The 27736-nt window shown below is 44.9% G+C and overlaps 1 protein-coding gene across 2 annotated transcripts; it reads right to left on the bottom strand.

Moving 5' to 3' along the window:
- Positions 1–614: 614 nt before the first annotated feature.
- Positions 615–23105, bottom strand: LOC102567199 (lanosterol 14-alpha demethylase). Of its 2 annotated transcripts, none has more exons than XM_019497818.2 (10): positions 22908–23105; positions 22717–22815; positions 20382–20558; positions 18549–18675; positions 16877–17051; positions 12493–12612; positions 9376–9571; positions 8119–8214; positions 5984–6152; positions 615–2520 (listed from the first exon to the last, which is right to left on the bottom strand). In XM_019497818.2, the coding sequence occupies exons 1-10, from the start codon at positions 23070–23072 to the stop codon at positions 2504–2506; spliced, it is 1341 nt and encodes a 446-aa protein (XP_019353363.1). In that variant the 5' UTR covers positions 23073–23105; the 3' UTR covers positions 615–2503. The 2 variants fall into 2 exon arrangements, with proteins under 2 accessions (XP_019353363.1, XP_006258996.2); XM_006258934.4 differs by lacking the exon at positions 615–2520 and adding an exon at positions 3589–5095 and having other exon boundaries at positions 22908–23104.
- Positions 23106–27736: the final 4631 nt, after the last annotated feature.

Raw genomic sequence — 27736 nt, 5'->3', positions numbered from 1 at the left:
AGCAAAAGGCAGTAACTATCACTGATAATTATGAGTAGCCATTGTGATGCTCATTTCATACTTATTCATTTGTTTAGCAATGAGAGTTAATTTTAAAAGACTTTCAGTTTAAGTCAGTTTTTTTATGTGCATGTACACAGTTCTGAGCACTGACAATTGTCACAAAAAACTGAAATAAATTATTTGCAAGGCAACTACTTTTTATCTACTACCGCCCCACTTCAAAATACACAAAAGTTCTGAGGGCAAAAACAATTCATAGTGATGCAAAGTTGTTACATCATATGCTTGCCTGAGAAAGTGAGCATGTTTAAAAAGCATTCCTTTCCATTCCAAGAATCTGAGAACTGTCTTGCTCTACTTACTATTTGCTAATTTGCAGAAATCAGTTATTTGTGAGATTCTAATACTAATTTGCTTACTTTAAAATGAGACCAAGTAACCTCGACACAATTTAAATGGACTTAAATGTTTACGGAATGGTTCTGTACCACTTAATGAAAATACAAAACCTCTGAAAACTGCCTCAAGTCCCCAGTTACTCTTTCAAAGTTTTTGTGCATTGTCCATTTCCAGTATTCAGATGACCAATAAGATGTAAACATTCTACTATCCCTCTTGTGAAACTATTATGATTTTTATTAAAACTCCATGGCAATTCTAGGTTCATTCTTGAAAATAAGAATGTATTTATTACATAAAACAGTATGTACATTTCTGCAGTTGTGACAGGCTACAAACACACAAAGCAAACCTTCCAACTTCAGTTGTTACCAGGGGAGCTCGGGGGGCTGAGCTCCCCATAAGAGACAAGAGCTCCCCCATCAGACGAGAGCCTGCCCTGCACCTCAGATGGCAGCAGTAGTGGCTTCTTCAGCTATTGGCCACCACTGTCACCCCACAAGAGTCAGAATGTAATTCAAACCCTGGTTGTTACAATGATCCCATCAAAACAGATTCTAGTCCCACTGTACATGGAGACTTGCATCTCACTCCTTAGTTTAGGTGGATGAAGGGAAGTAGGTTAACACATATGCTCATTCTAGAAGTTAAGATTCACACTTGAAAAATGGCTTTTTCCTTGCTTGGGATTTGACTGGTGAGTTGGATGCTAAGTAACTGTCAGGCCTGAACCCATGTTAAAGTTGCTACACAAATAGAAGACAGCATTTTTATGAATAAAACCCGGTAAATGTACTGTATGTCCTACAAAGTACTGATTCAGGAATGGAGTTATAGTAGGTGTAGTGGTTTCACATGTCATGGCTAGATTTCCCTCATCTTCATAACACTGATGATCAAATGAAGAAGTTCCTTTTTTTATGGAGCACTTAATTTTGTCCCCATTTACTCAAAACAGTTGTTCTAACTCAAATTTAGCATAACTGTTTCATATCTGATAACTTTATGAGGTGTGTAAAGCAGGGTTGTATAATTTATAGTAGGAAAATATGCATCGGTGAAATCAATTTCATATAAACCCGTGGGTCTCCACATTTTAGCCTCAAGGCACTCTCCATAACTTTTCTAAATCACTGAGCTAGAATCTAAATTCAGAAAAGATATTGAAGGGTGCTAAGAGAGTTGAGAACCACTGATCTAACTGATGCCACTGTGAGAGCTGGGGGGCAATCCTGTTGTGTCCTTTCCATTGTTTTTTTCTTGAATGGCTGCATAATTAGGGCTGAATTGAATTCTCATTGAAGTCTATGAAAAATCTCCCATTAACTCTAGTGGAATTGGATTGGATCTTCTGTTTGTTAGCACCTCTGGACAGATTAAGTTTGAATGTCAGGTCATATGACTAGCTCATCTTTTCAAAGGCATCTGTCTCTGTCCAGTAAGAATACAATACGCCCACTGTATTTTGTCAGCACAGCAATTAGTATCCTGTTCCTCATCCTCTGTTCAGAGGGCCCTGTATTTGCAAATACCCAATATACACTTGCATTATCATAAACCCTGATGCAGCAGAGGGAAGGAAAGCCACATCCAAACCTACATTACTTCGTCCATCTCCTATCCTATGGAGAATGTAGAACCCAGGATAGTTATCTTTATGGTCAGAAATTCTCTCTCTGGAAATTAGATAGTCCAAAGCCAGACCTACATGTCCCTGAGATGAAATCTGGCACGTGGTGTGACAAAGGTGTATAGATAAGCATTGAGGCATGCTTTCTGTTGTGGAAAAACAAATTCTTTTAGGGCTCAGAATTATACTAGCAGAATAGGCCAGCACTGACACTATGTTCAGAAAAGTGTGAGTGAAGGCCAATGTTTGTGCTGGAGTCATAGTGGACTTCTGGTTGCTGAACCACAGGACTAAGCAGTAGAAGAGTGCCAAGGTAGTTGGTAGACTTTCTAACATGCTCTTCCATAGGGTCTTCTGTCAGCCAGGTATTGAGATGCATGTACTTGATATTCTGAGGCATGCAGCCCCAAGTAAAAGGATTTGCGTAAAGATTCCCAGGCTTGTGAATAAGCCAAAGAAAAGGAGCTGATGTTAATGTTGGTCCTGATCTGTCATGAAACAAAGGCATTATCTGTAAGAAAGCCATATGGAAATAACCATCTTGCACCACCATCCTGCTATGAAGCAGTCCCCAGCTCAAGGATGAGAAGATACATACCAAGGTAACCATTTTGACACTGACTTAGGGAATGTGGCCTTTCTTGGACCTTAAAAAGCTGAATTCAATTCACTTTCTTTTTAAAAGCAGAACATAGCTGCTATAGCACCCCTTTCCTTGAGGTGTGGAGGAACCTCTTCTGTTGCTCTCCAAGTCAGAAGAGTGTCCCTCCTACTACAACAGACTCTCATGAAGAAGGGGGATTTGTAGGTGTTATGATGGTGAATGTGACTATGTGCCATTCACCATTTCCAGTTTGCACTGGTGCAGCTCTACATGGGTTGAAAGTGTGACAGATAGTTCTTTAAAAGAAGTTTATAGAGAAGTGCTTTCGGTTCTTTCAACTGCTTTGTCTGGTGAGCAATTTGCCAGTGGAGTCCCAGCTGAAGGGACAGAAAATGCTTTAACCTATGAACCATCTGCCTCCTCTTAGGAGGGTCCTCAGTATGGGTTGAACCTGATGGAGAGATGGCTGTATATGTATGCATAAGAGAACATGCAATTTAATACAAACTTTACCCCCCCAAAAAGTGCATAATCTACTCTAGAACCTGACAGCTACTGACTAGGAAAGGAGTCCAACCCAACCCAGCTCTCACTGATTACATTATGATGCTGTAATCTTTAATTGCTTTGATTTCTCTTGTACAGCCATAGAAACTATTTGTTAGAAGGGCCTCCTACAACAGGAATTGCCTACAGTGAGGATTTACATGTTCAGGCTTTTTATTAGTCCATGTTTAAAATAAGAAATGACCATTAATAATAAGGCTGTTTTATGCTCTCATCAAAGGGCAGTAACTTGTTATTGATGCTTTTGAATGCCAAGTTCATAGTTATTCATTCCTTTAGTAGTAAAAAATTAAAACAAAATGAAAAACTCAAATAATGTTTTAAAGTCTTTCAAGAATAAGTGGTTGACACTACATACACAGCTCTGAGCGCAGAAAAGAACAACTTTTCACCAAAAAAATCATAAATTTTAATGAAATTTTTTTGCATGTCAGAGCTACTTTCCATCCATTATCACCACTCCACTTTAAAAATGTACAATTAACAATACTGGTGAAAAATAATCAGTAGTAGCACAATATTTAGCTATTTCATTCAGCTTCTTGTAGACAAAGAACATTTAAAATTACATGGACACAAGCATATTTTTCTGACAGCTGCCTTACTCTGCTTACTATTTATTCATTCACAAAATTGTGAAGTTCTGCTACTTATTATACCTACACCAATACTTCAAAGAGTGACTAACCTATTTTGGGCGCCCAACCTGACAACTTAATGGATCTATTTAAATGTTTGCCTAGTTTTTTTGAAAATGTCTCTTAACTGCCTCAAAATAGGTATCTAAATCACTTGGGAGGAATTGTTTCATTTGTGTAGCTAAATGGCATTTTTCTAGCCACATAAAAAAGAGTCCTGAGTTCTAGCTTAGACCCTTACTTCCAGGAAACAGAAAGCTTTATCTATTTCACTCCATCCATTTAATCCAATAAGTATCAAATTCAAGGTGTTGTGTGGCTCTGCTTCAAAAGGAGTGCTGAAGAGCAAACTGGACAATGCTTAACCTGTGATGTAGCAATCAGGAATATGCAGCCTCAAAATTCTCTGGGTGAAGGGGGACTTACAACTCAGGTTTCCTCCTTCCTTTCCGCTCTCACCAGTTAGCTATTAGCACTAAAACATAGAAGGGTCATTGTCTTTCCTCCTCTCCCTTGCTCCCAGTCAGTGTTTTTTGGTCTGGCTATAATTTTGTGACTTTGGGGTCCACATGTTTACATAAGCCACATACCTGCAGAGCCATGTATAGTTTACTATGCATGCTCAGGATACACATGTATGCTTACACATCCACACCGAGGTAACAGAATCTCAAACTGCACAGAAGCACCAACTGTCCACAAGTGTACAATCTTGCTCCCTGGTTTAGCTCAAACATGGTAGGTTTTTAAAAAGTCATTAGAAATTAAGATTTAAACCTTTTATTTCCTCACCTGTGATTACTTGAAACTAATTCAATTCTAATAATGATTTGGTATCTGCCTAAAAATTATTACACAAGTATAAAATGCTGCCTTTTCTAATAAAAATCTTGTTATTGTAGAATGTACAAAGTACTAAATGGTTCCATATTTTGTAGTTAGGTTTATCTCATTTCCATTATACTACATGTCCAATGGGATAGCATATTTTCTCTGAACCACTTAATTTTGTCATAACTTTTATTCAAAACAACAATTTTTGCCATTTAGATATAAATATTTCTGTATCACAAACTCAGCACAACCGTCTCTTATATCGGATAACTGGATGATTAGGTGTGTGAATCATAGTTGTATAATTTATAGTAGGAAAAGATCCATCGATGAGATCAAATTCATATAAACGGAGCAAAGTAGACCAAATGGTCTTAATCTGAACATATGCAAAATTTTCTCCAATACAACGATGACGACCTAAAGGGAAGTCCACAGAGCAGAGAGAGCTATCACACTTCTATGAACTCAACACCATCAATAATACAATAGTAACGCTGTAAATTTAACACAAAGGTGTTCATTAGTTCTAAACAATTATAATTATGGTCCCAATTAATCAAAAACGTACAATCCTGTGCTTCACTGGATTGGGGCCAATACTTAAGAAAACAAGCAAACAAAAAAAAAAAGAAACAGCCACATCACTTTTCATTAAAAATGGGAGAAATTTGATATAAGAACTAACATGCGTTACCTTGACATTCACAAATCTCTTACCATGTACAGCTATTTTCTGCTAAAACACTACATCAATGCAGTATTAAAGGAGAATTTAAACACAAAGTCAGCCAACTCTTCAGACATTGTTTCCAGAGCAGTTGCTCTTTGCTCACACATTTAACTTCTGAAAGTCTGAATGTTATGTACAATGATACAGTTATTGTTGATGCAAGAATTCAACACAAAAAAGTTGTTGACTCTGCATTAATGGGTTTTTTTTCCCTGATGTTAAGAACCTCAAACTGTAAAGTAACAAAAATTTAAAGATTTCTTATTTATTTCAAGTAATACATTAAATTAATAGAACTAAAAGAATAAGAACTGTTTACTTTATATATTGCACAGCACTTGCACAGTCTGTTTGGCTGTTTTTACATGAACAATCAGTTTTCCATTTGAAAGGATGCTTCATGCAGCAATAGAAGAAAAGTTTTACAAATTTACTAGGAACCACGGAATTTGTTTTTATTAGAGTGAATTGAGTCAACTGTGGCACTGGGCATCCAGTATTTGAATGACTTCCTTAATATTCTACCACTACGTCAGCCACCTAAAGCAATTCCTTTACAGTATTCTTTGACTTACCTGCACCAAATGGCACATATGAAAACTTCTCTCCAGCTGCTGGATTATCCTGGAGATAACGATCAGGTTTGAACTCTAAAGCTTCTACCCAAGAATCCTTAAGTCTATGATTAACAGTTGGAGATACACAGACCTGGTGACCAGGAGGAATAGTATAACCAGCAACAGTCTACAGGGGGAAAAAAGAAGCCCTACATGTTACAAAAAGCATCCATAAAGTGAGCAGGAAAAAAAAACATCTAGTGAAGAGGCTGGTACTACAAAGTATTTGTGGGCATTGGTTTGGTAAAACAAAGCAAAATGAAAAAAATATTAATAATTAGAGGCAGTACTAAGAAAGCTCCTAAATTATTTTGGTGGCAATGCTATTCAGCCAGTCAGAAACAATAGTCTAAATGCTGAGAAATACCTAACCAGCCACCAAAAAAAAAGATTCTATTTTCAGAAGAACATGTATAAAGAAAGCAGTTCTTACCCAACAGAAAAAAAGTTTCTTGTACTGTAAAGCACAGCAGAGTAACACCATATAGACTAAATGGTTCAGAGAGGCATAAGCTTTTGTAGAGGATTGTCACAACATCTGACTGTAGGTTAAGCAAGCTGTCACCTACAAAAGTTTGCTTCTCTGAACCAGTTAGTCTCTAAGGTGCTACCCTGCTGTACCTTCTGCCTGACTTCAGACTAACATACCTATCTCTTGTTACAGTGTACAAGCTAGACGTTTGCTCTCAGAGTAATGTAGCCTGCATTAGTAATGTAGCCTCCATCTAGCAACAAACTGATGAAATACCAGAAAGTACTTTGTGGCATTTAAGCATCCTGATATAAAAGTTACTGGGTAAGATGTGGAGCTAGCTCTGCTAATGGAGGCTGACACAGGAAAATGCTTATAAAAAAGAAATGTGGAGCCTGTGGCCTTGGTTCATTTGTAGCACTATAAAGAGAGAGTGCTATGGGGGAACATGCTTCTTCAGAGGCCCCTTATTCCAGCTCTACACTCACCACAAAGGCATGTTCCCCAGCCATGGGGTAATTGGAGGTTGCTCCTTCATTCCCCACCCCTCACAGGAGAATCTGTCAGTGAATCTAACCACTGACAGCCCACCCTCTGCCCTGCCAGAGGAACTATGTTAGTCTAGGAGTAGTGGGGTTTCACTGGCAGTACTGCAACCCTCAGATCAGCAACTCAAACCCTCACCAATCCCACAAGTGACAGAGGGGGTGGTTTCTTTGATACCTACTGATCCAAATTTGGAGCAGTGCCAGGCTCCCCGACAGCTGGAGAAAATCCTGGCTGGAGGACAGGCCAGCACTGCCCCAAGGTATGGAGCTGTACCACGATCTGTGTCACCTGGCAAGCCCAGTGCTGCTCCAGGGTGCACAGCAGTGCCAGGCTCTGACAGCTGGAAGAGAGTCTGGCATTGCTCTGGAGTGCAGAGCAGCAGTGAGTTCTGACAGCTGGAACTATGCTGCTACCATCACAGGGGGCAGTAGCAGCACTTATCTCTGCCATTGCCTGCCCCCTCCTCCCAGGGACAGTCCCTTCTTCCATGGTGGCAGCTCAAGAGCTCGCCTGTGGCCTCAGGTGGCAGCTGGACTGCAACTTTGCTCCCCAGGCTGTCAGGAAGCCAGCTATTCTCCCTCCCTCCCCTTTTGGGGGAGAGGGGAGGAGTTTCCACCAAGGCTTCAATCCCAAGGGATTTTTCAAAAAGCACAAAATGAACAAGATATCAAGCAGGGGACAGGAATTGCATCTTATAGAGGAGATACGATTAACACTGTCAAAAGAGCCATAATACATGGTTGATTTTGTGCATCACAAATACCTAAAGCAGACAAGTTTACGAGGCTATATGTGTATGTTCTGGAGAACAAGTGTGATATGTTTTATGTCCTTAGAATAATCTGTAGCAGATTCACAATGCCTGTGCGTTAGAGCTGCAACTTCTAAGGTGATCATATTACACTGCTCCCACATGTCAGTCAGTGACTACCCAACTTTGCACCTCACTGCACAACTTGCTGTCATCATTCAGCGTTTCACTTCTTATTAAATTCTGGTTCTGTCACATCTTCAGATATGAGAGATTTATGCTCAAGATTATATTACAGACCGTGTACTCTAATGTACTTACCTGAGGAGTCCTTGCCATTCTCATCATCGTCATTATAGGAGGTCTAAGCCTTAAAGTTTCTTTTAGACAACGGTCCAGCAAGTTCAGATCCTTCAGCTGTAAGTAAGGTAAACATTATAGTTTCTTCATGTTTTAGAAAATATCCAACATTAAAACAAGTATTTTTTCCTATTTGAAAAATCAACATTTTATGCAGCTCATTTTCAATAGATACTTGATTAGTTACGCTGTTTCTTTGTTTCTGCTTCTTCATGTAACGGAAGAAAAACATTGCTTAGGATACAATATTAGAATACAAGCTACCATCTTGTAATTAATACTTCTCTGCCCTTGGTTCCTGTCAAAAGTGACAGGAACCAAGGGAAGTAGGACTCAGGGGAAGCCCCCCAGCCAGCAGCCCCAGCCAGGGTTTCTGGGTCTGGGAACATGTGGCTGCCCTGGCGCAGGAAGCTCAGGTAAGTGTGTGTGGGGGAGGACACGACGGACCCTGGGCAAGGAAGGAGCGGGAGGGGGGGAAAGCAGCCCCTCCCCACCCATGCCCTGTGCCCCACACTGCAGCTGCTTGCAGCACGCATGGGGCTGCCTGTGCCCACTCTTGACAGCCCCATGCAGGCTGTGAGCAGCTGCAGCAGGGAGCGTCAGCCATGGGGCAGGTGAGGGGCCACTTTTCCCCATGCTCAGCATCAGCTACTTTTCTGCTGGCAAGCAGGGAGTCGGGACTGTGTGCTGTCCCCCGCCTGTACCACGGGGCTGTAGGGCACTGAGTGTGAGCGGGTGGGCAGCCAGTTGGAGCACAGGGCCCATACTGGTGTCCGGGGCCAGTGCCGGTGGGGCCCAGAGCAGGGTGGCAGGAGCATGGGGTCCCAGCTGGCAGGGGCTCTATGGAGCCGGGCCAGCTCCCCCCTCCCTGCTGGTGCAGCCCAGCCCGGCTCCACAGACCCCGGCCAGCCTGCACCCTGCTTTGGGTCCCACCAGTGCTGGCCCTGGGACATTGGTCCCAAGTCATTGGGATGTTGGTCCCAAGATGGTGATCAGGGGGCGGGGCACCTGTCAAGGGGTAGGGCTCCTGTCAAAGGGCAGGGCTACCCATGTGGCCCTTGACCACCTGCCAAAACTGGGTAAGCAGCCCTCCGCTCAAAATAATTGCCCGCCCCAACCTAAAATGTACTTTCAGTCACTAACTTCAAATTGACCATGTTTGTGTCAGAAATATTTCATTGCAAGGTTAGCCTGTAAAAAATTATGCAACATACAAACCTGATCATAACTTAATGGTGGCAAGTCATCTCCACAAACTGCTTTCTGTTCCACATAACACTGCTCCTGTATTGATTTGTCTCTAGCTAAGAAGAAGCCAAGCCAAGCACTGGTGGTTGAGGACGTATGCTGACCAGCTAACAGTAACCCAATAAGCATTCCAGCAATTTCGTCGTCTGTCAGAGGATGGCCATCCCTAGATTAAGATGATGTATATTAGAGTAGTGATTCAACCTTTTTCCTACCGGAACCCATTTCCAAAGGTTCATGGCCTTGCACCCCCCCAGCCCTGCCAGTGCACAACCCACAGTCTCCCCCCCCCACCATGTTGGTATCCCTCACTGCTGACCCCCAGCCCCTGCCCCACCCCAGCCCTGCAGGTGCCCCCTACTCCTGATCTGCAGCCCCCAGCCCTCCCCCTCTCCCCCCCCAGCCCTGCAAGAGGGGCCTCCAGTTGCCCCCATCCTGCTCAGGCCAGAGCATGATGGCTGCAGTGGCTCCGGCTCATGCGGGCGGCAGCGGAGTGAGCTACAGGGAGGAGGAGAGGCCTGTGGCAGCCCCCACCAGGCAGCCTGATCACAGCCCATTCCACCCCAAGCAGCATCACCCAGCTTCCCCATCTCTGCAAGCATCCAGCCCGGCCTCACTCTCCCCCACCCCCTTCCCCCTGCCACTCTTCCCTGCCGCAGTCTCCACATTTTCCCAGGATCAGTGTTTCTCAACCCGTGGCTCACGACCTTCTGAAATCTTGCAACCCATGGGTTGAGAAACACTGCATTAGAATAAGAGTGCTCAACCCCTGGCCCACAGGTCAGATCTGGCCCCTGGAGTTGTGTCATCTGGCCCACAAAGCTCCCCATAGGTCCAAAAATTTGGTGACAGGAGAGAAGTTTCCAAAATTCCAGACCCTCAGGGAGCCCCACAAACTGGACAGCAGGGCCCTGTGTGTAAAATAACCACACAGGGCAGTACAGAGCCCAATCCTGGCATGTAGGGCTGGAAAGGGGTAGCAGAGAGTCCAATCCTAGCAAAGACCTGGGCAGTGGCAATGCAAGGTGTCAGGTCATTTTTCTGCCATTTTTGCTCTGCAAGAAAAAACTAGAAACTGCAAGTGTGCAGGTGTTCTACCAGGAGAATGGCGATTGTGGCAGAAACTGAACATCTATATACATGGCCTGGATCTACCATTAAATAAAACCTTGGCAAGAGCTCCCCTGAAGCCTGCTTTTTAAGCATGGTAGATTATTGAATCACCAGTTCACAGACATATTCTTTATCTGTATATGGAAAACAGAGTGCCTAGTATCCACCTATTTCTATTTCATAGAAAGATGAAGTGCTGAAAAATTTTGAGAGAGGCTTGGAGGGTAGCACAAAAGAATGAGATATCCAGCAGGAGATATAACCTAACTTTCTAACTCATATAATAAATGTGAAAACTGCAAATTAAAAATCATTCACCTTGATTAGAAAAATTAAAATCAAGAGGCTTAGGGAAGGGGCATCTGATTTGATCTTTGGAGCTAACTCCTGAGAAAATACTCCTTCTGTAACACAGGGGTAATCTCACCTGTAAGCATTTAGAATTCTTTACCCTAAGAATTGAAGAATCAGGACAGGCAAGTGAAGTGGGAAATATGCTTTGATCACTAAAAGATAAAGATGTTATACTGGAGGCTGTATGGAGAGAGGATGGATTTGTCATCACTATGCCACTGTATTAATCCACGGTACACCTATGTCTGGAATACTGAGCACAGTTCTGGTTTCCACATCTTAAGAAAGATGTATTAAAATTAAGAAGAGGTACAAAAAAAGTCAGAGATAGTCAGGGCTATGGAGAAGCTGCAATGTCAGGAGAAACTAAAAATATTAAGACACTTCATTTCAGCAAGGAAAAAGCTGAGGGGGAATATGATAGAGGCCAGTAAATTCATGAAGGATGTGAATAAGGTAAATAGGGAACTGTTATTCATCAAGCCGCAGAATACACGAACTAGGGAGCAGCTACTGAAATGATGAGGAAATAGGTTTAAAACAAACTGAAGGAAGGCTTTTAGAAAAAAACAACACAAAACAGCACATAGTTAACTGTGGAACTCACTACTACAGGAGGTTGTAGCTGCAGATACTATAACCATGTTCAAAAAAGGATAAGACAAATTAATAGTTCCCTATGGATCTGTCCTCAATGAAAGAGAGCAGTCAGGGGCATATCTTCCAACATCACCAACCAATGATAGTTGATGCCAGGAAAAGTATGACTTGAGAAGGATCACTTAATATTTGTCTTGTTCATATACTCTGCTTCTACAGCATCATACTACAGTAAAAGCTGTGTTAACCAGCACATTATTAGCCAGAAAACTCTACTAACCGGCTTCCGAGGGACACAGCAAAAGCAAAACTGGAACTACCACTTCCAGGGGACTTCCAGTTTCACCGCCGCAGGCCAAGTTTTTCTTTGTCACTTCTTCACCCCATGGCCCGGGGCAAAGCAGCCTGCGCAGGGCCCCACTGCCTCTCCCCTGGCACACTAATGCCAAGGAGAGCACCAGACAGCGCACATTTGATTAACCATCATATTTGATTAGCCGGCATCCCCTGGGAATGGGGGATGCCGGATAATAGAGCTTTTACTGTACTTCTCACTATCAGAGACAGGATACTGAGCTTGATAGACCATTAATCTGATTTAGCATGGTACTTCTACACATCATTTGTATAATATGTCATAAGAACATACTTGGGCCAGATTTTCATTTTTTTTTTTTGTATTCTTACTTTGAAGTCTACTATTTGGGTGCCTCAAAGTCCAACCCTAAAAAGTGCAAAGTTCTTCAAGCTCTACAAGGAGATGGAAAAGGCAAAACCAGCTTCTAGAACCCTCACTGTTACAATTACAGTCAAAAAGACAGGAAAAGGGATATCATCTCCAAAAGGCTACAGCAAACAGCACACACGGGAAAATCTAAGATCCAAGGATGATGTGTGGCATGACAAGCAACATGTAATTTAGAAAAAAATTGATAAATGAAGCCTCCTATATAAAAGTGTTAAATACTCAGCACTTCCTCCTAATGTTTACATGTGGCAACATCTTCAATTTTCACTTACTTATATCGAACATCCAGCAGCGTTTGAAGCATATCATCCTCCCTTTCTCCTGACTGGCGCCGTTTCTGGATAACCTTATAGAAAATGTTCTTTATCTCTCTGTGTGCTCGGTCTCTACGTCTGTAACACGAAGCATCTTTATTAGTGTCCATGCATAAAATAAACAAAGATGCATGTAAAGATCTATCAGAACAGGTATAGTTTGTCTTACAAATAATTAAATCCCATTTAGATCAAACGTCTAGGATGTCAATGAACGTTTTTATTAAAGAGAGTATTTTAGTGACAATCGTTCATTGCCTAAATATTTATCAGTGTTCTATAACAATTTCAAAGGTCACTGACAATTATATCTCTCAAGAGATATCTAATATCTGAGACACCGAATTTCATCACAAGTTATATGTGGGTTAATGAGAGTTATATGACATGGCATCACAGGACTCTGCAGGCACCAGGGCAAAACACACATGAAAGGACACAGCAGCATTGGAACAAAACATTATTATACTGCTTTATTGTGTTGAATGAGATGACATCTACTCTCTTCTGTAACACACTCCAACCAGTTTCTCAAATCTTCAGCAGGTCTTGTTAATGCTAATACCATTTTAATTGATCGTCTCTATTTTCGACCTCTAAATATGCAAATAATTGTCTCTCCCTAAACAGAAAGCAGCAATGATACAAAAGAAATCATTGCAATACAGTTCCCTCTAACCTGTGCTGCTGTGAATGCAGAACAAGACCAGAATATGTGAGATGACGCAGCTAGAAAGCTGGGTGCTGACCCACCACTCTCCAGTGCCAAAGCAGAGTAGAGGTTACTTATCCTATGCTCGTTTAGTCTACCAGTAGCAGTAGCTATATGTACTTCCCATAGTGAATTAAAGTCACTTTGTGACTTGTATCTTCTATAAAGGTGGACTCAAAATTCCTTGTCCAGAGACAAGGGGAATTAGTGAAAAAAAATCTGACCTTTATTATTATGCCAAGGCAAGTAACTTGAAAGTTCTTACTACTTAAAATGAAAAGAATCTCTAAAACAAGCTGTGTCAAATAGTTAATGGATCCAGGTATATCACATGTCTCATCACATAGTTGCTTCTTAAATCCAGGGCTAAGTGACGCTTGATGGCTCTCCAACCCTTACAGTGAGGGAGGCAATGAGGACATGTAGGGACACAGCATGATCCAAAAGAACCTTTCTTAGGCACAGAGCTTGTGTGTGTCTGCAGTGGAATTTGGGTAGACAACTACCTGGAGAATGACTTATTTACTTAAAATTAAGCATGCCTTCAACCAATGTTCCCTTTAAGATGTAGCAATCCATGAGCGTGCCGCATCCGTCTGCGAGCACACCGCTTCAGTCCATTCCCATTAATAGCATAACAAACATATGACCACTTGAATAGTAATTGAGTTCTGCTTAAGCACTCTTATGTGTTGTTTGAATAAGCCTGGTGGGGGCTCTGCAACGTGTCTCAAGGACTGCAGCAAGGTATTGCGTTTATGGGGTATTATAATTCGTGAACCGATTTAATTAAAATTGTCAGTTTTCACAAAAAGCTACAGGGTTAGGGTCCGATTCCTCTCACACAAAATCAGATACCAGCAAAACCTCAGTACTTGAGTGTGTATTGATGAAGAAACTCCTATAGGTATTTACATATTAAATTAAATAGCTTTACCCAAACATTGTGCCAAAGAAAAGTAAAATAAAGAAAGCAGTAAGAGAGTTCTGTGCACCACTAGAAGTCATATGAACTGCTTACATGCAATGGTTTCCTTCTATGGTGTTTATAGGCCCAGATTTTCTTTTAATCTATGCCTTTGCAAATCAGCAGTGACTTAATTCAAAAATAGAAACTTACAGTGGTGTAAAACTTGCATGAGAGGGAAATCACATGCAGGGCCAGCCCACAATCTTTGGGGACCCCTTGCAAGATGTAGTTCTTGGGCCCCCTGATCCCTCCCTGGGGCCGGGGCAAGAGCAGGAGCAGAGCCATGAACTCCTCCCCCACTTGGCTGGTAACTAAATGAATGTCCTGGCACACTGGATGCAGCAGAACCAGATGCAGCCAGAGTTTCTGGCTGCAACAAGGTGAAAAAAAACAAAACAGCCAGAGCAGTTCCCCAGGACCATGATGAGGCATTTTGCCCCAGCCATCGTCCCCTCCCCTGCCTCTGCATCGCCTGGGGGAGGAGCCGTTGCCTGAGGAGTGAAGAGCTTACCTCTGGTAAAATGTCCTGCACTGGCCGAAGGTCTCTGCCACACTTCGCACCCAGCTCCTCTCAGGGCAGGTGCGCGGCATTAAAAAGGTGGCGCGTGGCAAGATTTGAAATTGTGCGCCACCACGCACATGCGCACCTTGGAGGGAACCTTGCCTTCAACTGCTTTGTTGAAATCGAACTATAATTTCTTTGCACCTTATCTCACATCTATTAGTTAGGGTGGCCAAATTAACATTCATATTTCGTAATAAAAGAGTTTAAGCTACAAACAGGTTATGTAAGCCAAGATAAACCATACCCTATATAAGTTATTCATGCACGAGACAGTTATTTCAACAGCATCTCTTAGCAAAATCAGCAACATGAGGCTGCCGCCTCTGACACCTATCCCTTGCAGTAGGTTTAGCCAGAGTATAAACTTAACCAGTTTTGCCTCTATGTATGGACTGTTCCAGAAAAACAAGTAATGTAAGTCTGTTATAATCATCTTCTTTGGCAGTGGTCCTCAACTGGGGTGTTGTGAACCTCTTCAAGGGTGCCACAACACAGTTGCTCTGTTGCCACTGTGGCAGCCAAATAAAACTGCCCCATACAGACTCCTACTGCATTTGGTCTCTAATCAGCCTAAAGCAAGCAGAAGCTGGTTCAGCTGTAGCCCTTCTTGGTCCAGCCCCTCTTGGAAACCAAGGTGCACGGAACTGTTCCATTCTCACACCTTTGTTTCTAAGAAAGGCCAGACCAGAAAGGGCTACAGCCCAACTTACAGCAGACAGAACTGGTTAATCAGAACTTTAATGCAACAGGACTGTTTGGACATGCCACAGTCCTTCCCAGGCTGGCTGTGCAGCAGGCATGCAGGGCAGTTTTATCTGGAAGCAGCAACACCCAGTTGAGAAGCACTGAGGTAAGCTGAGGCAGCACCAACTGTGGTTCTCAACCAGGGAGGCCACCACATTCAAAAAAGTGGTAGAGGAGTGCCATGACTAAAAAGATTGAAAACCACTGTTCTATGCAGTGATCCCAATTGTACAAATGCATACCTTCCATGAAAATGCAATCAATCATCCTATTCAAATCACTGGAATTTGGGAATTAATTAAATAAATAAATAAAAAGATTGCAACATCTTCTGTATTTTACTGAATGTTTTTACCCTAAATGTGGAGTAAAACTGACTTCTCTAGTTAAGAAAATATAAACAACCATTTTTGTAAAGATGGTGTTAAATTACTAATCTTGAATCCAGATGACAACATAATTCCATTTAGTTTAGAAACACTGAGATGCAGTTTTGCTGAAGGCGTTAGATAGGAGTGGTCTGCTGATCCCTACAAAGCTTTCCTGATGCAACTTGAAATATTATCTTCTTGTCCTCAATAATCTGCATTGTAGAAAAAGAACAATTCTCCAAAGGGTGCCTTGAACTAAATCAGACAAGGTTCTCTAGGTAAATGTGACATCTTTTATTAGACCAACTAAATATCTGGAAAAATTGTTCTTTGCAAGTTTTCAGGCACAAACACCCTTCTTCAGGCATAGGAAGAGTCTGCTAGTGTTGTGTGCGCTCTCCTGCAAAATCTGCATTTTGGCTTCTATTCCACTCAGGAGAGCACAAAACACCAGCAGACTCTCCCTATGCCTGACGAAGGGCGTTTGTGCCTGAAAGCTTGCAAAGAACAATTTTTCCAACTATTTAGGTGGTCTAATAAAAGATACATTTACTCAAAGAACCTTGTCTGCCCATGTCCTTAAACCAACACAGCTACAACCAACAACCTTGAACTAAATCATATTTTCTTTTGTTAAAAATACTAATAATACACAAAAAAAGACTCTTTCAGGACCATTGTCCTTTAGCTGGTCATTAATGCCAAGAAAAAACATTTAGTAATGCCGTAGTTCTTATGTTTTAAATGCTAATAAGGCAGGGATGTGAAGGAGTTAACTGCCCTATTTCCAGTTTCAGGGAATACCAGTACAAACTAATATACTGCTGTTAGATTCCTCCTAAAGGAAATATCCTTGCATTCCTTTCTTTTTTGGAGTTTAAAACACGTATTTAAAGACCCAGAAAGACCTGGATCACAAAGATCAAGAACAGACAAGTTACTTAAGCAACAAGAAATATTTAATCCATTATCTTTGGTACCTGAAACTTGGCAGTGGTAGCCACCCTGGCAGGAGCCAAGCAGCATGAGTAAATCCCCCATCCAAATCAGCATACAGTTGTGCCACCTTCTCGTTGAGTAGGCTTCTGATTTCTTTCCCATGTAAGCAATGACTTGCTGTCAAAATAATGAGCTCTGAAAGTGCTTCAAATAAGTCTGAAAAAAGCAAGGAAAAAAAAATCAAAAAAATCAGTAAGACAGCATTTCAGGGATATTTGCGTTAAAATTTGCAGGCCATTCATTTCTCTTCTCCAGAAAGAAATGTATAGCTTGAACAATTTAAGTTCTCAACGCTTTTCTCTTTAATGTGATTGTTTCAAAAAATGCTTTTGCACAGGTAGATCTCTGGCATAGGACACTAGAGAGGGGATAACTGGGAAATATTACTGGAAAGAGGAATATGTTGCAGTAACACTTATTTAAAACCTCTTAACTGGATGTCCTTGTATCTATCACAGGGGTCAGCAACTCCTGGCACACGTGTTAGAGCATGGCATGTGAAGGCATTTTACTTGGCATGCATGTTTTGGGATAGATGGTAGAGAAGGGCACTGGGAGAGTGAGTTACAGGGAATTTTGGGGTGGCTATAGCCCCAAGCGCCACCCCTTATTGCGACACTCTGCTCTGCTGCCTTTACCTTGCACAAGGGGGGTTTTGAGGGGCTACAGCCACCCCAAAATTCCCTGTAGCCCCCTCTCCCAGTGCTGCCCCTTGCCCCACACGGATGTGCCTGCCCCCCTGCCAGGAAGAGGGAAGCACTGCCCCTGACTCTGAGCCTGCAGCAGGCAGCCTGCCCTCACCCCATGCACAAATCTGGGGGGAGATGGCATACCCCTCATGCCTTCCCAGGGGGTACATAGTGATGGGAAGCTGCCCACCCACCCAGCATCCCATCACCACCCCCCAGCAGCTCCATCCCACTCACAGCCCCAGGGTCACATTCACCCCCCTGGCTGGGCAGCGCCTGCCCCACTCCCTCCCTCACCGTGGTGGCCTTGATCTGCCCTCCCCATGCCCTTTCCTTCCTCCATGCCCCTTCTCCTCCACAGACTTACTGGCCAGATGCTGCTCTCTAAGCTGCCCAGCTGTATTCCTGGCTGCATGCATGCTGCAGCTGCACACATTCACATGGCATTTACCAGTGACATTATCGGCCACTAAAAGCCAATTGTCGATAATGTTAATTTTCCTGTTGTTGGTGCTGATCTGATATGCGACCGATATATCAGTGCACCTCTAAATGCATTTCTGAACAGCTTTATTCTCCTAGAATCTTTACATTTGTTGTGTAAACAGTGAACAAGTTCTGTATTTGATTCTTTTGAACATAAAATGATTGGCACTTTTTTGCCTAAATGTCTTATTTCATTCCATTAAATGCATTGCAGTAGATCATGTATCAAAAAAAATACTGCTAAACTATGTGAGAAGTAAAGATTTTTGTGATTGATCTCTCTTATTGGACCAAGTGCACTCTATTCCAACCGGTAAGAAAAATATCACCAACAAAAACCCTTGCCCCTCACATACTTTAGACATCACAGCTACAACATCACTCCAATACTACCATTAAACTATGTTAATATTGGTTGTTTCCCTTGCCACTGCCTTCAGTATAACTTTTGAAATACAAAGCATGGGGTGTTGCTCACTTCTTTTGCCACTCTGTCCCCAGGAATTAAAGTAGTCCTTTGTTTCTTTTTCGATCACACGTACATGTTGTTTAAACTGTGCTATATTCAGCCCCGTTTTTAGCATTTTCTTCTGCTCCAAAAACACCTGCAAGTATCAAGACAGTATGCAACATGAGGTTCTTCATATTCATTTTGCCATTAACAATAAATAAATATAGTGAAATAGAAAAACATGGGAGTCGCTAGGAAATTAAGACCACAGTAGTTGACAGCCACTTCACAGAACTTTAAGTGATTCTCATACTGAAGAGAAGAGACTGAATTAGCAGTCAAAGACTGAACCTGCCTTTCCCAAGTACCATGTTGTTTTTTCCTGTTCTCATAGGTCATGTCTACATAACTTCAGTACTGCATGAGGGGGCAATACAATATAAAGTGAACTTCCTGAAGAGAGACTAATTTCAAGCAAGAAGAAAGAAGATTCCAGTCTAACCGTAGATCAGAATTGCTCATTCCACAACAGAAGAGATGTATTCTTTAGCTTTAGTCTCCTTAAACTCCTAGAGTAAAGAGGCAAGGCAGCCAACTATATAGGAGGCTGCCTACCACATCTGGCATGACTCTGGACTATCTATCAGGTGAGGTCCTGCTCCATTTATGTTTTGTGGTGTCCAATCTGTGGACCCCAAGAGCAACTTCATTAAAGTGGATTTGGTATGAAATTAAATTATGTTCCCTGAGATGCACCTTGAAAATCTCAGATAATTTATAATAGTGATTCTCTGCCATAGAAGGCTTCCTTCCCGTATGCAAACCCTGACCCTCATTTAGTGGCATTAATATGAACTTTTAGGCTAGGTACAGACATTCAAAAAGCCCAAGGCAAAAATCAATCTAAGTTATGCAGGTTTCTGCAAGCAGTGTAATTTAGATTGGTAGTGAACAGATCACACATTCACCCTTTGGTAGGGGGCAGCAGAGGACAGGGACAACTCTTAGATTTGGTTCCGCCCTTTTAAAACTAGCCTGTTCATGCCAAACTTCTGTTCTGTTATGGGTATAGACTAGTCTCTGATCACTTTTACCAGTAAAAGGGTAATGTCTATATCTGGCCTTATTGTACATTTGGAGTCCAAGTCCATTTAGTCCATCAAAATTAACAAAACCTTTTCCTTGGAGTCCCTCCCATGGCAAGGATATGGTATCAGCTACCTCCCTTCCCTCAACCTAAACAGAAGGGTTGAGGGACTAGAGAGGATTCATGCTGCTGCCTGCTGCATTGAGAAGCCTTGAATAGCATCTGCGGGTAATGGCAGAAGCATTAAGTTTTTTGCATTAAAAGTCTCCTAAGTACTTGGTTGTGGTTTTAGGGAGGAGGGGCTGTAGGGGGCCTGGAAAAATAGCTTCCCCTTGCAATGCTGCAGACAGATATTCCTTCTCTGAAACTTGTAGAAAGGAGCAAACTGAAAATGAATAGTAATCTGGAGTCACTGAGACAAGTAATGGGAGGGGGGTAGGAATACAAAACAACAAGCATTTTGCTCCTTGATTTCCACTGAAATGGAATGAGCAGGCTTCACTTACAAAAAGAAGTGTCCAGATCAGTGGGTGGCCACAGGAGTACTACCACAGTCTAAACTTGTTCAGTCTTTGACCACTTTGAGACTACCAAAATCGAGAGCATCAACTGCATCGGTGCAGCCTGTTTCCAGAATGATACGGACATCACCAATCTTTGAGTAGGGCAGGGACAGCTAAACTTCCTAACCCTTGTAGCATCAAACCAAAATATAAGACAAAACTTATAAGAACCTTGACACATGCACCTGACTTTCTACACAAACCACATACCGGATTAGGCACATCATAAGCAACTCCCTTGCCAAAGACAGGTGTGGTTAGGCGAGAGTATACATCCTCTGCATTCAGGTCTTCATTTTTACTGTTGAACAGCAGAGAAGCAGCATCGCTACCTAAGAGATATGTAAATGTCTTGCCCACCATAGTGAAGCTAAACACAGGCCCATACTGAGGAGAGAAAAAAAAAATGTTACTTTTAAATAATGAGAATTCAAAGTGTAAACCACTAGGTAGAGCCTTTATAAAGGGCTATACTTTGTTCATATATTTGAATATGAATTATAACCCTTTATAAGGCTCTACATAATGGTTTATACCTTAGTTTCTAATGATACACACACACAGCTCTACTGAACTACAGTGATTTCTGGGATGAAGACATCACAATTAGACAACTGACAAGTATCTTGAACTGCTCAACTACATATGGGAGAAAAATCAGCCTTCAGGGATAAACGCCTGGCTCAGTTAATATACTAACATTTGTTGTTATGGGTAAATATAACTAAAAAAAAGATGAATGTATTGTTTTTCCAATTTACACTGACCATATAAAATGCAGCCAGACACACAGCATCCCACTTCCACTTGTGGATTTTTAACTCAAGAGGAAAGTTCGTTTTTAAAACAGAAACTAGAGGTGCACTGACACATTGGTCCATATCGTATTAACGACGATAAAAGGAAAACTGACATTATTGGCAAATCGGCCTTTTTGGCTGATGTGGCCGACATGGTCCCCGATAAATGTTGCATACATGCACGCGGCCAGGAATGCAGCATGGAGAGCAGTATCGGGCCAGGAAGCCTGTGGGAGGGAAGGGGTATGGCAGGGGGCAGATCGAGGCCTCTACAGGTAGGGAGAGAGTGGAGCTTGGGTTGAGGCTGGGGCAGGGGCTGCACAGCTAGGGCGAGGCAGAGCGCAGGATGGAGCTGCGAGCGATGGTCTGGGCAGGGCATGGGATGGAGCCACCGCTGTGCACACCCCCAGGGGAGGCATGGGGAACATGTGCCCCCCCAGATCTGTGCACAGGGAAAGGTTGAGCTGCACTGGGCTCCCCGGCAGGGGCTGGGCCAGGGATGTGCTCAGGGCAGGGGGTCTACAGTGAATTTTGGAATGACTGTAGCCCACCCTGTAGCACCCCCTCCCAGCATCGCCACTGCCCGGCCAGCTCTGAGCGCAGCCCTGGGCCAGGCCCCACCAGGAGGAGCCCAACACAGCCTCCAGCTTAGGGGTGGGCAAAGTGCGGCCCACAGGCCAGATGCGGCCCGCTAGGCCGTTTATCCGGCTTGCGGGGCCCCTAAAAATTTAGAAAATTAATATTTATCTGCCCTAGGCTGCCTGTCATGCGGCCCTCGATGGCTTGCCAAAACACAGTAAGCCCTCCACCCAAAATAATTGCCCACCCCTGCTCTAGCCTCAAGTGCACAGCAGCAGCCCACCACCACCCTGCTGCCTCACATACCTCCCCCACACGAGCCACAGCTCCACCTTGCACCATCCCAGCTGTGCAATGCCTGCCCCAGCCCCAGCCCCATTCCCTCCCTTACTGTGAGGGGCTTCGATCTGCCCCCTCCTCCCCAACTCCTTCTACCCCACTGACTTACCAGCCAGACACTGCTCTCCAAGCTGATGGTCTGTGTATCAGGAACCAGATCAGTATTGGCTGATATGCCTAATCATTGGCCATCGGTATTGGCCCAAAAAATCTTTATCAATGCACCCCTAACAGAAACATATACATTAAACCAAAAATTGACAGGGTTCATATGCCTACGTTTAAGCAATGAAAACCCTAGTCAGCACTTTTAAAGTTACTAGTTTTGGAAATATGTCATGTTTATGTAATAAATAAATAAATAAAATCACCAGGACAGTGGCTTTTAATAGCATGCTGAGTATCTGAATTGTGGTATGTGGCAAGACATCTCAATGCCCTGAAACAACCATGCCAAGATTCAAGCTTTGATTCCAGAAAGACTAGGTCAGGAGTGCTCAACCCCCAGCCCCTTGTGGCCTGGGCCCTGGCAATGCCATGCCTGGTGGTGTGCAGCCCCAGGCCCTAATCCTGGCACGGGGGGCCAGGCCAAGCCTGGGGAGCAACCGAGGTTGCGCAGCGGAGGACGGTGCTGGGGCCAAGGGCCGCTGCGGACAGAGCCGCCGCTCCGCCGGGTCCCGCGCTCTCCCCCCGGGCCGGGCCGGCTGTGAAGGGGTATCTCGAGCCTGCCTTCGCCGGGGCCGGGGCCGTGCTCCCCGCTGCGTCCGGGTCCTGCTCCCGCGCCGTCGCTGCCAGGCACGAGTCGCCGGCAACAGCCCCGCACTCACCGTCTCGTAGGCGGCCTCCAGGAACCGGATCGGGCTCCGGGCGAAAGCCACGGCGTGGCCGAGGAAGGGCACGGGCGAGGCGATGAACGGCGGTGGCTTCTGCAAGACACAGCGCGGCGCCTCAGCGGAGCCCGCGCCCCGCGCCCGGCCCCGGCCCCGGCCCCGGCCCCCCGCGTTCCCCGCGCACGCACCCCTGCGGCGGGCGGCGGGGGACGCCGCTGCCGGCAGCCGAGCTGCAGCAGGTAGCCCAGCCCCAGCACGAAGGCGGCGGCGGCCAGCGCCGTGGAGAGGGGGCTGCCCGCGGCGGCGCGCTGCAGCAGCGCCCCGCCGGCTTCCAGCAGGCTCCGCGTCGCCATCCCCGGCTCCACTGTGGCACCGGCTGCGAAGCCCCTCCCGAGCTTTTCCCAGGCGCGGCTGGCCCCATCTCTGCCTATGTGACGTCAGCAACCGCGCAGCCAATCGGCGCCCCCTCGCCACCGCCCGAGCGCTGCCCAGGCTAGACACGGCGTGACGTGACGGGGCGGGAACGAGGCTTGGAGCCGGGAGGCGATGGGCTGTGGCCGCGGGGCGCAGGAGGCTGCCCGGGGCTGGGTGGTCAGTGCTGGGGCATGTGGGACAGCTTCACTATCTAGGCAGCCTCCACTTGGGGTGGCAGGGCCAACCCTGGCGTTGGCTAGCGCGAAAGGAGCTTGGGGAAAAAGCAGGAGGGTCTTCCTCAGGTGAAAGGCTGGTCTCTCTCCATCCATCTGTAAAGTTGGTCCAGGAAAAGACACTGCCTGAAGAAGCGTAACTTCTGGACTGCCCTGGCCACAGCATCACTCTTGAACTACCTTAAAGGAAAGGGTAACTGAGGTTGAGCTCTGGAGCCATAGCATAGATCAGTGGTTCCCAGCCCGTGGGCCGAGTGCAGCCCAGTCAGCAGACTGCTGCAGCCTATGTGACATCCTGTTAAAACATTTTTAAATGGAGACACAGGAAGTAAGTTGTGTGGGTGTGGCCCGCATAACACCTTGAGAGCTGTAAGTGTGGTCCACTATGGCAAAAAGGTTAAGAACCACTGGTATGGATTGCTCAGAAGACACTAAGGGCTCCTATAGCCAGTCCTGTCATGTCTTTGTCTGCTTTCTGCATGTTGAATTTGCCACACCAGCCACATTTGTCCTTGGCTAGAAATAGGAGCAGCACAGGTTTCATCAAGAAAGGTGTGCAAGCCTGGGAAGTCAAAGGTGTATAAAAAAACTATTCTGCTGACTGTCTACCTCTTGAGCTGCCCTCTTCCTTAATAATTACAGACAGTCAAAAAGCCAGAGGCTGAATCGATTGAATCACTGCAGGTTAGTCTAACTCATGTCGACTGAACCGATAAACAAGTGAACAGACATTCACTTTTGATTCTGAAAATGCAGCCACATGTCTGCAGTGGCCCAGGCCAGAAGCTGAGGCACTAGAGCACACCCCAGTGCTCAGCTGGAGCAGACAGCTTGGGCCAAGCCCCATCAGCTGAAGGGGTGGTCCCAGCCATAGGAGTGTGCCATGTGTCAGATCCCACCATGCCTTATTCCTTGTGCAGGGAGAAAACCAAGATCATGATCCTGGATTCCCCTTGCACCTGCAAGCTCCCATCAGCTGACAGGGCTCCCAGCCCTTTCTGCCTGCCAGTGCAGGGAGAGCCCAGGACCATGACAACAGTGAAAATGGAGCAGAACCATGCAAGCTGTGCGAGCCCATTGGGCACTCCGGGACTCAGGTTGCTAGCCCATCCTGGCATGCACACTGGCAGCTATCTGTGGCAGGGCACTGTGTGTGTGTGCACTTTAAGGGTCTGGAGCTGGCAGCCGCCAGGTGCTTAATGAGGGCAGCCATTTTAGATTCAGGGCAGCCCTTATAAACAAGGCAGTTCTGCTGCTGGGGGCCAAGCAATCACACTGCTTGGCTGGAAGGTTGCTGATATCATCTGGAGGTAAGGGAGGAGCTGTAGGGAAGGGTAAGGAGGCTCCTGGTTCTGGGTGTCACCTAAAACTGCACCCTGCTGGGAGTGTGTGGCCTGGTGGTGTTATGTCTCAGCTGTGTGTTCTTGGGCAACCCTGGCACAGGATGCAGTCTGTCTGGCTCACAAAGACTCACCCCCCCTTCCCTCCCCTCCTCTACCTAAATGAAACTGATTAAGATGCAGTGAGAGACACACCTAAGACCTTCCAGATAAGGGTGACAAGAGTGAAACAACTGCCCTAGGTCTCATTTCCATCTGAGATGGAACCAGATGACCATTCATTTACATGAGAGATGGAGAACAGAAAGCCTGAAGCAGAGACTGCAGTGAATTCTGGGACCAGAGAAACAGGGGAGCACTGCATGATGGGGATTCTGTGCTCCAAATGTTATTCAACCCATGTTCACACACACCCAGCTCAGCATTTATCAGACCAGTTCTAATCTGGATTTACTAAGGACTCCCCCCCCCCCCCCTCTAACTTTTGGGCCGTACATTCCCCGGTCCCACTGTGGGAGGCCTATTTAAACTTGATTGACTAAAACTCGGTTGCCGGGTTAGGGAATGCTGAGGCAAGAGACCAAGTCAGAGGGGGTACGGGCAACGTTTGAACAATGGTTAAGGGTTCATCACAGCGTTCAGCTCGTTGGTGTTGTATGGTGTTGTCATACTTTTCCTGAGACGACTGGTGGGAGTCCTCTCCACAAAAGGTTATGAACACCCCAATAATTGCTTTAAGTCTGTTAAAAGACTATAGTAAGATCTGGAAAAGTCATGCTAAGCTGGGGCTTGTGCACAACAAGTAAAAATCCAAAATCCTGATACTCCAAGCTATCTATTGTTTCTGAAGAAACCATGAGAGATCCCATCAGTATATCTGCCATCCATAGGAATTTCAAGCTGGCTCCCAAGTATTTGGTTACTCCCTAATCTTAAGTGTTTCCTGATTATCAATCAGTTTCTTGAGATGTTCCAAACCAGATAACCCCTTGTCAATAGAAAAGACAATGATTTACACAATTGAGGATGCTTCGAAGCAGCTGAACTGAGGGTAAAAAAGTGTAAAAAGTGTGTGTGCTTCAAGAAAGAAGAAGAAAGAAGAGAGAAAGAAAGAAGAAAAACTCCTGTGCTGACACCATCTCCTGTTGTTCTTGGGACACTGGAAGAACAGATCATCTCCCTTCAAGGACTGTGCCTGTCAGCTTTGCAGCCCGAGTACCTTGGACTGGTGAGATCCCAGCACGCTCTCTCTCTTTTCACTCTAGGCATAAACTTCTGAACCTGAACTGTATCAGTTAAGCTTGAGCTAAGTTTCCCCAAATACTTAGTGAAACCAGGGTAGTACTGTAATTGTTTGTGTTTGTTTTTCTTTTGCATATCTATTACTACTAGTACCATTATATATTTCATATGCTTAGCAATAAATAACTTTTATAGTCAAACTGGTAGTAACTGGATATATTTTTCCTTCTCTGCTTCTCTTTCCTCCCGTGCTCTGCAGCAACACTTCTTTTACCTAAGCTAAAGATCCCTGTGAAGCCCAAAAATATTGTGGGGTCTGCTCATCAAGAGGCCAAAGATTGGGACGTGCTGAGTTTGAAACACATAAGGGGATCAGCTTGTACAGGCTGATTGACCCAATTTGACTCGGACGTGCCCTTATGAACTGAATGCTGGCCCATGAGGGTGTCAGCTGGACACCCAGCCGGATTCAGAGGGATTCTGTTTACCTGTGTACTTGTGTCTGACTGCAGTTTATTGTTGCTCTAATGAACTGATTCTTGGCATATGAGGGCGTCAGCCTGTCCATGCTGATCAACTCGGCCGGGTCAGGCGTGTCACGTTAATTTGTGTGTATTTGTGTGTATGACTGATTTGGTGATTGGAGGAACCCAGCCCCATTGAGATTGAGTCCTGCAAGATAGCTCCATTGGGGGTGAGGGCTTGCAGAAGGGAGAGATACAGCTCTGTATAGTAACACAAGCAGCACATTGACAGAATCACCAAGACCCTAGAAACTATCCCTAATAAATGAGCACACCCCAAAGTAATGGGCAAATCTGGTAACAGTGGGGCTCCCAGTGAAGTGGGAGCCCCCAGGAAATGCCAGGGCAGTTATCACCCTGGTGAAAGGCAGGTAAGGGCACCTTAACCCCTAGCCCCCACAACTGGGTGGGTTACCCCTTGTTTGGAGGGCCCAGAGGGTGGACCCTCAGAGAAAGAATAAGGGGCATAGACTCAGGCCTGTCTGGGTTTCCCCTGACTGGCTCATGCTGGGGCCAGGACTGGAAGGGTCGAAGGGCCAGGGGGCCACCGTGAGGAGTGCACAAGAGCCTGGGGTCCTGACTGGCCTGGAGGTGGGCCAGGGCTAGATGAGCTGAAGATCTCAGTGGGGGGGGCCACACCTGAAGGAGAACCAGCTCAGGGAGCTATGCTGCCCGGTAGGACAGCAAAAGAGGCTGCCTGAGGGGAATAATCTAGGTGGGGTTCAATAGGAGGATTCTGGGGCCCAGTGGGGGGCTGGTGACTGAAAGAACATGGAGATGCCATCTGCGAGGCTTGGGCTGCGGTGTAGGGGAGGAAAGGAGCCGCAGATAGCGCCCCCTGGCATCGGGGCATGAAATGGGTAGCCTCTCGCTTAATTAACATCTATCAATCAATTATACCATCAAGGCATGGCAGGTGAGAATGCGGGCGGTTGGCCTAGGAATAGGTGGGCGGGCCATAGCGAGATTGGCCCTGAGTAGGCCCCCTGTTACACTATCGTTAGTCAACTAAAGCTACTGAGGGAACACTTACACATCCTTTAGTCACACTTTTGACTTCAGTTGACATACACCCAAAGTCTGAGAACAGATCTGGTATTCCTTGCACACAGGCTACTCTAAGTATAGCGAAGTGTGGAGTCTGTGCAGTGTATTGTCCCCCAGCTGCTCACAAGTCAAACAGCCCTGCTATAACTTATTTCCCATTTTTCAATTAAACTACACTACAACATTCCTTGTTCACATCCTTGTGCATGGATGTGTC

The sequence above is a fragment of the Alligator mississippiensis genome, chromosome 5 (genome assembly GCF_030867095.1).
Source record: "Alligator mississippiensis isolate rAllMis1 chromosome 5, rAllMis1, whole genome shotgun sequence".
NCBI lineage: Eukaryota > Metazoa > Chordata > Crocodylia > Alligatoridae > Alligator > Alligator mississippiensis.
Note: the sequence above shows the minus strand (reverse complement) of the source record. Positions and strands in the feature narration are given on the sequence as shown.

Bases quoted from the DNA above. Each gene is read 5' to 3' on its own strand.
- LOC102567199 (XM_006258934.4), bottom strand. From the start codon at position 23,072: ATGGCGACGCGGAGCCTGCTGGAAGCCGGCGGGGCGCTGCTGCAGCGC. The intron at 6,153-8,118 runs GTAAGTACATTA...TTCCCCCTGTAG, and splicing joins GAATGGCAAGGACTCCTCAG to ACTGTTGCTGGTTATACTAT. The intron at 5,096-5,983 runs GTAAGTCAAAGA...ACTTCCCTTTAG, and splicing joins ATATGTGCCATTTGGTGCAG to GTCGTCATCGTTGTATTGGA.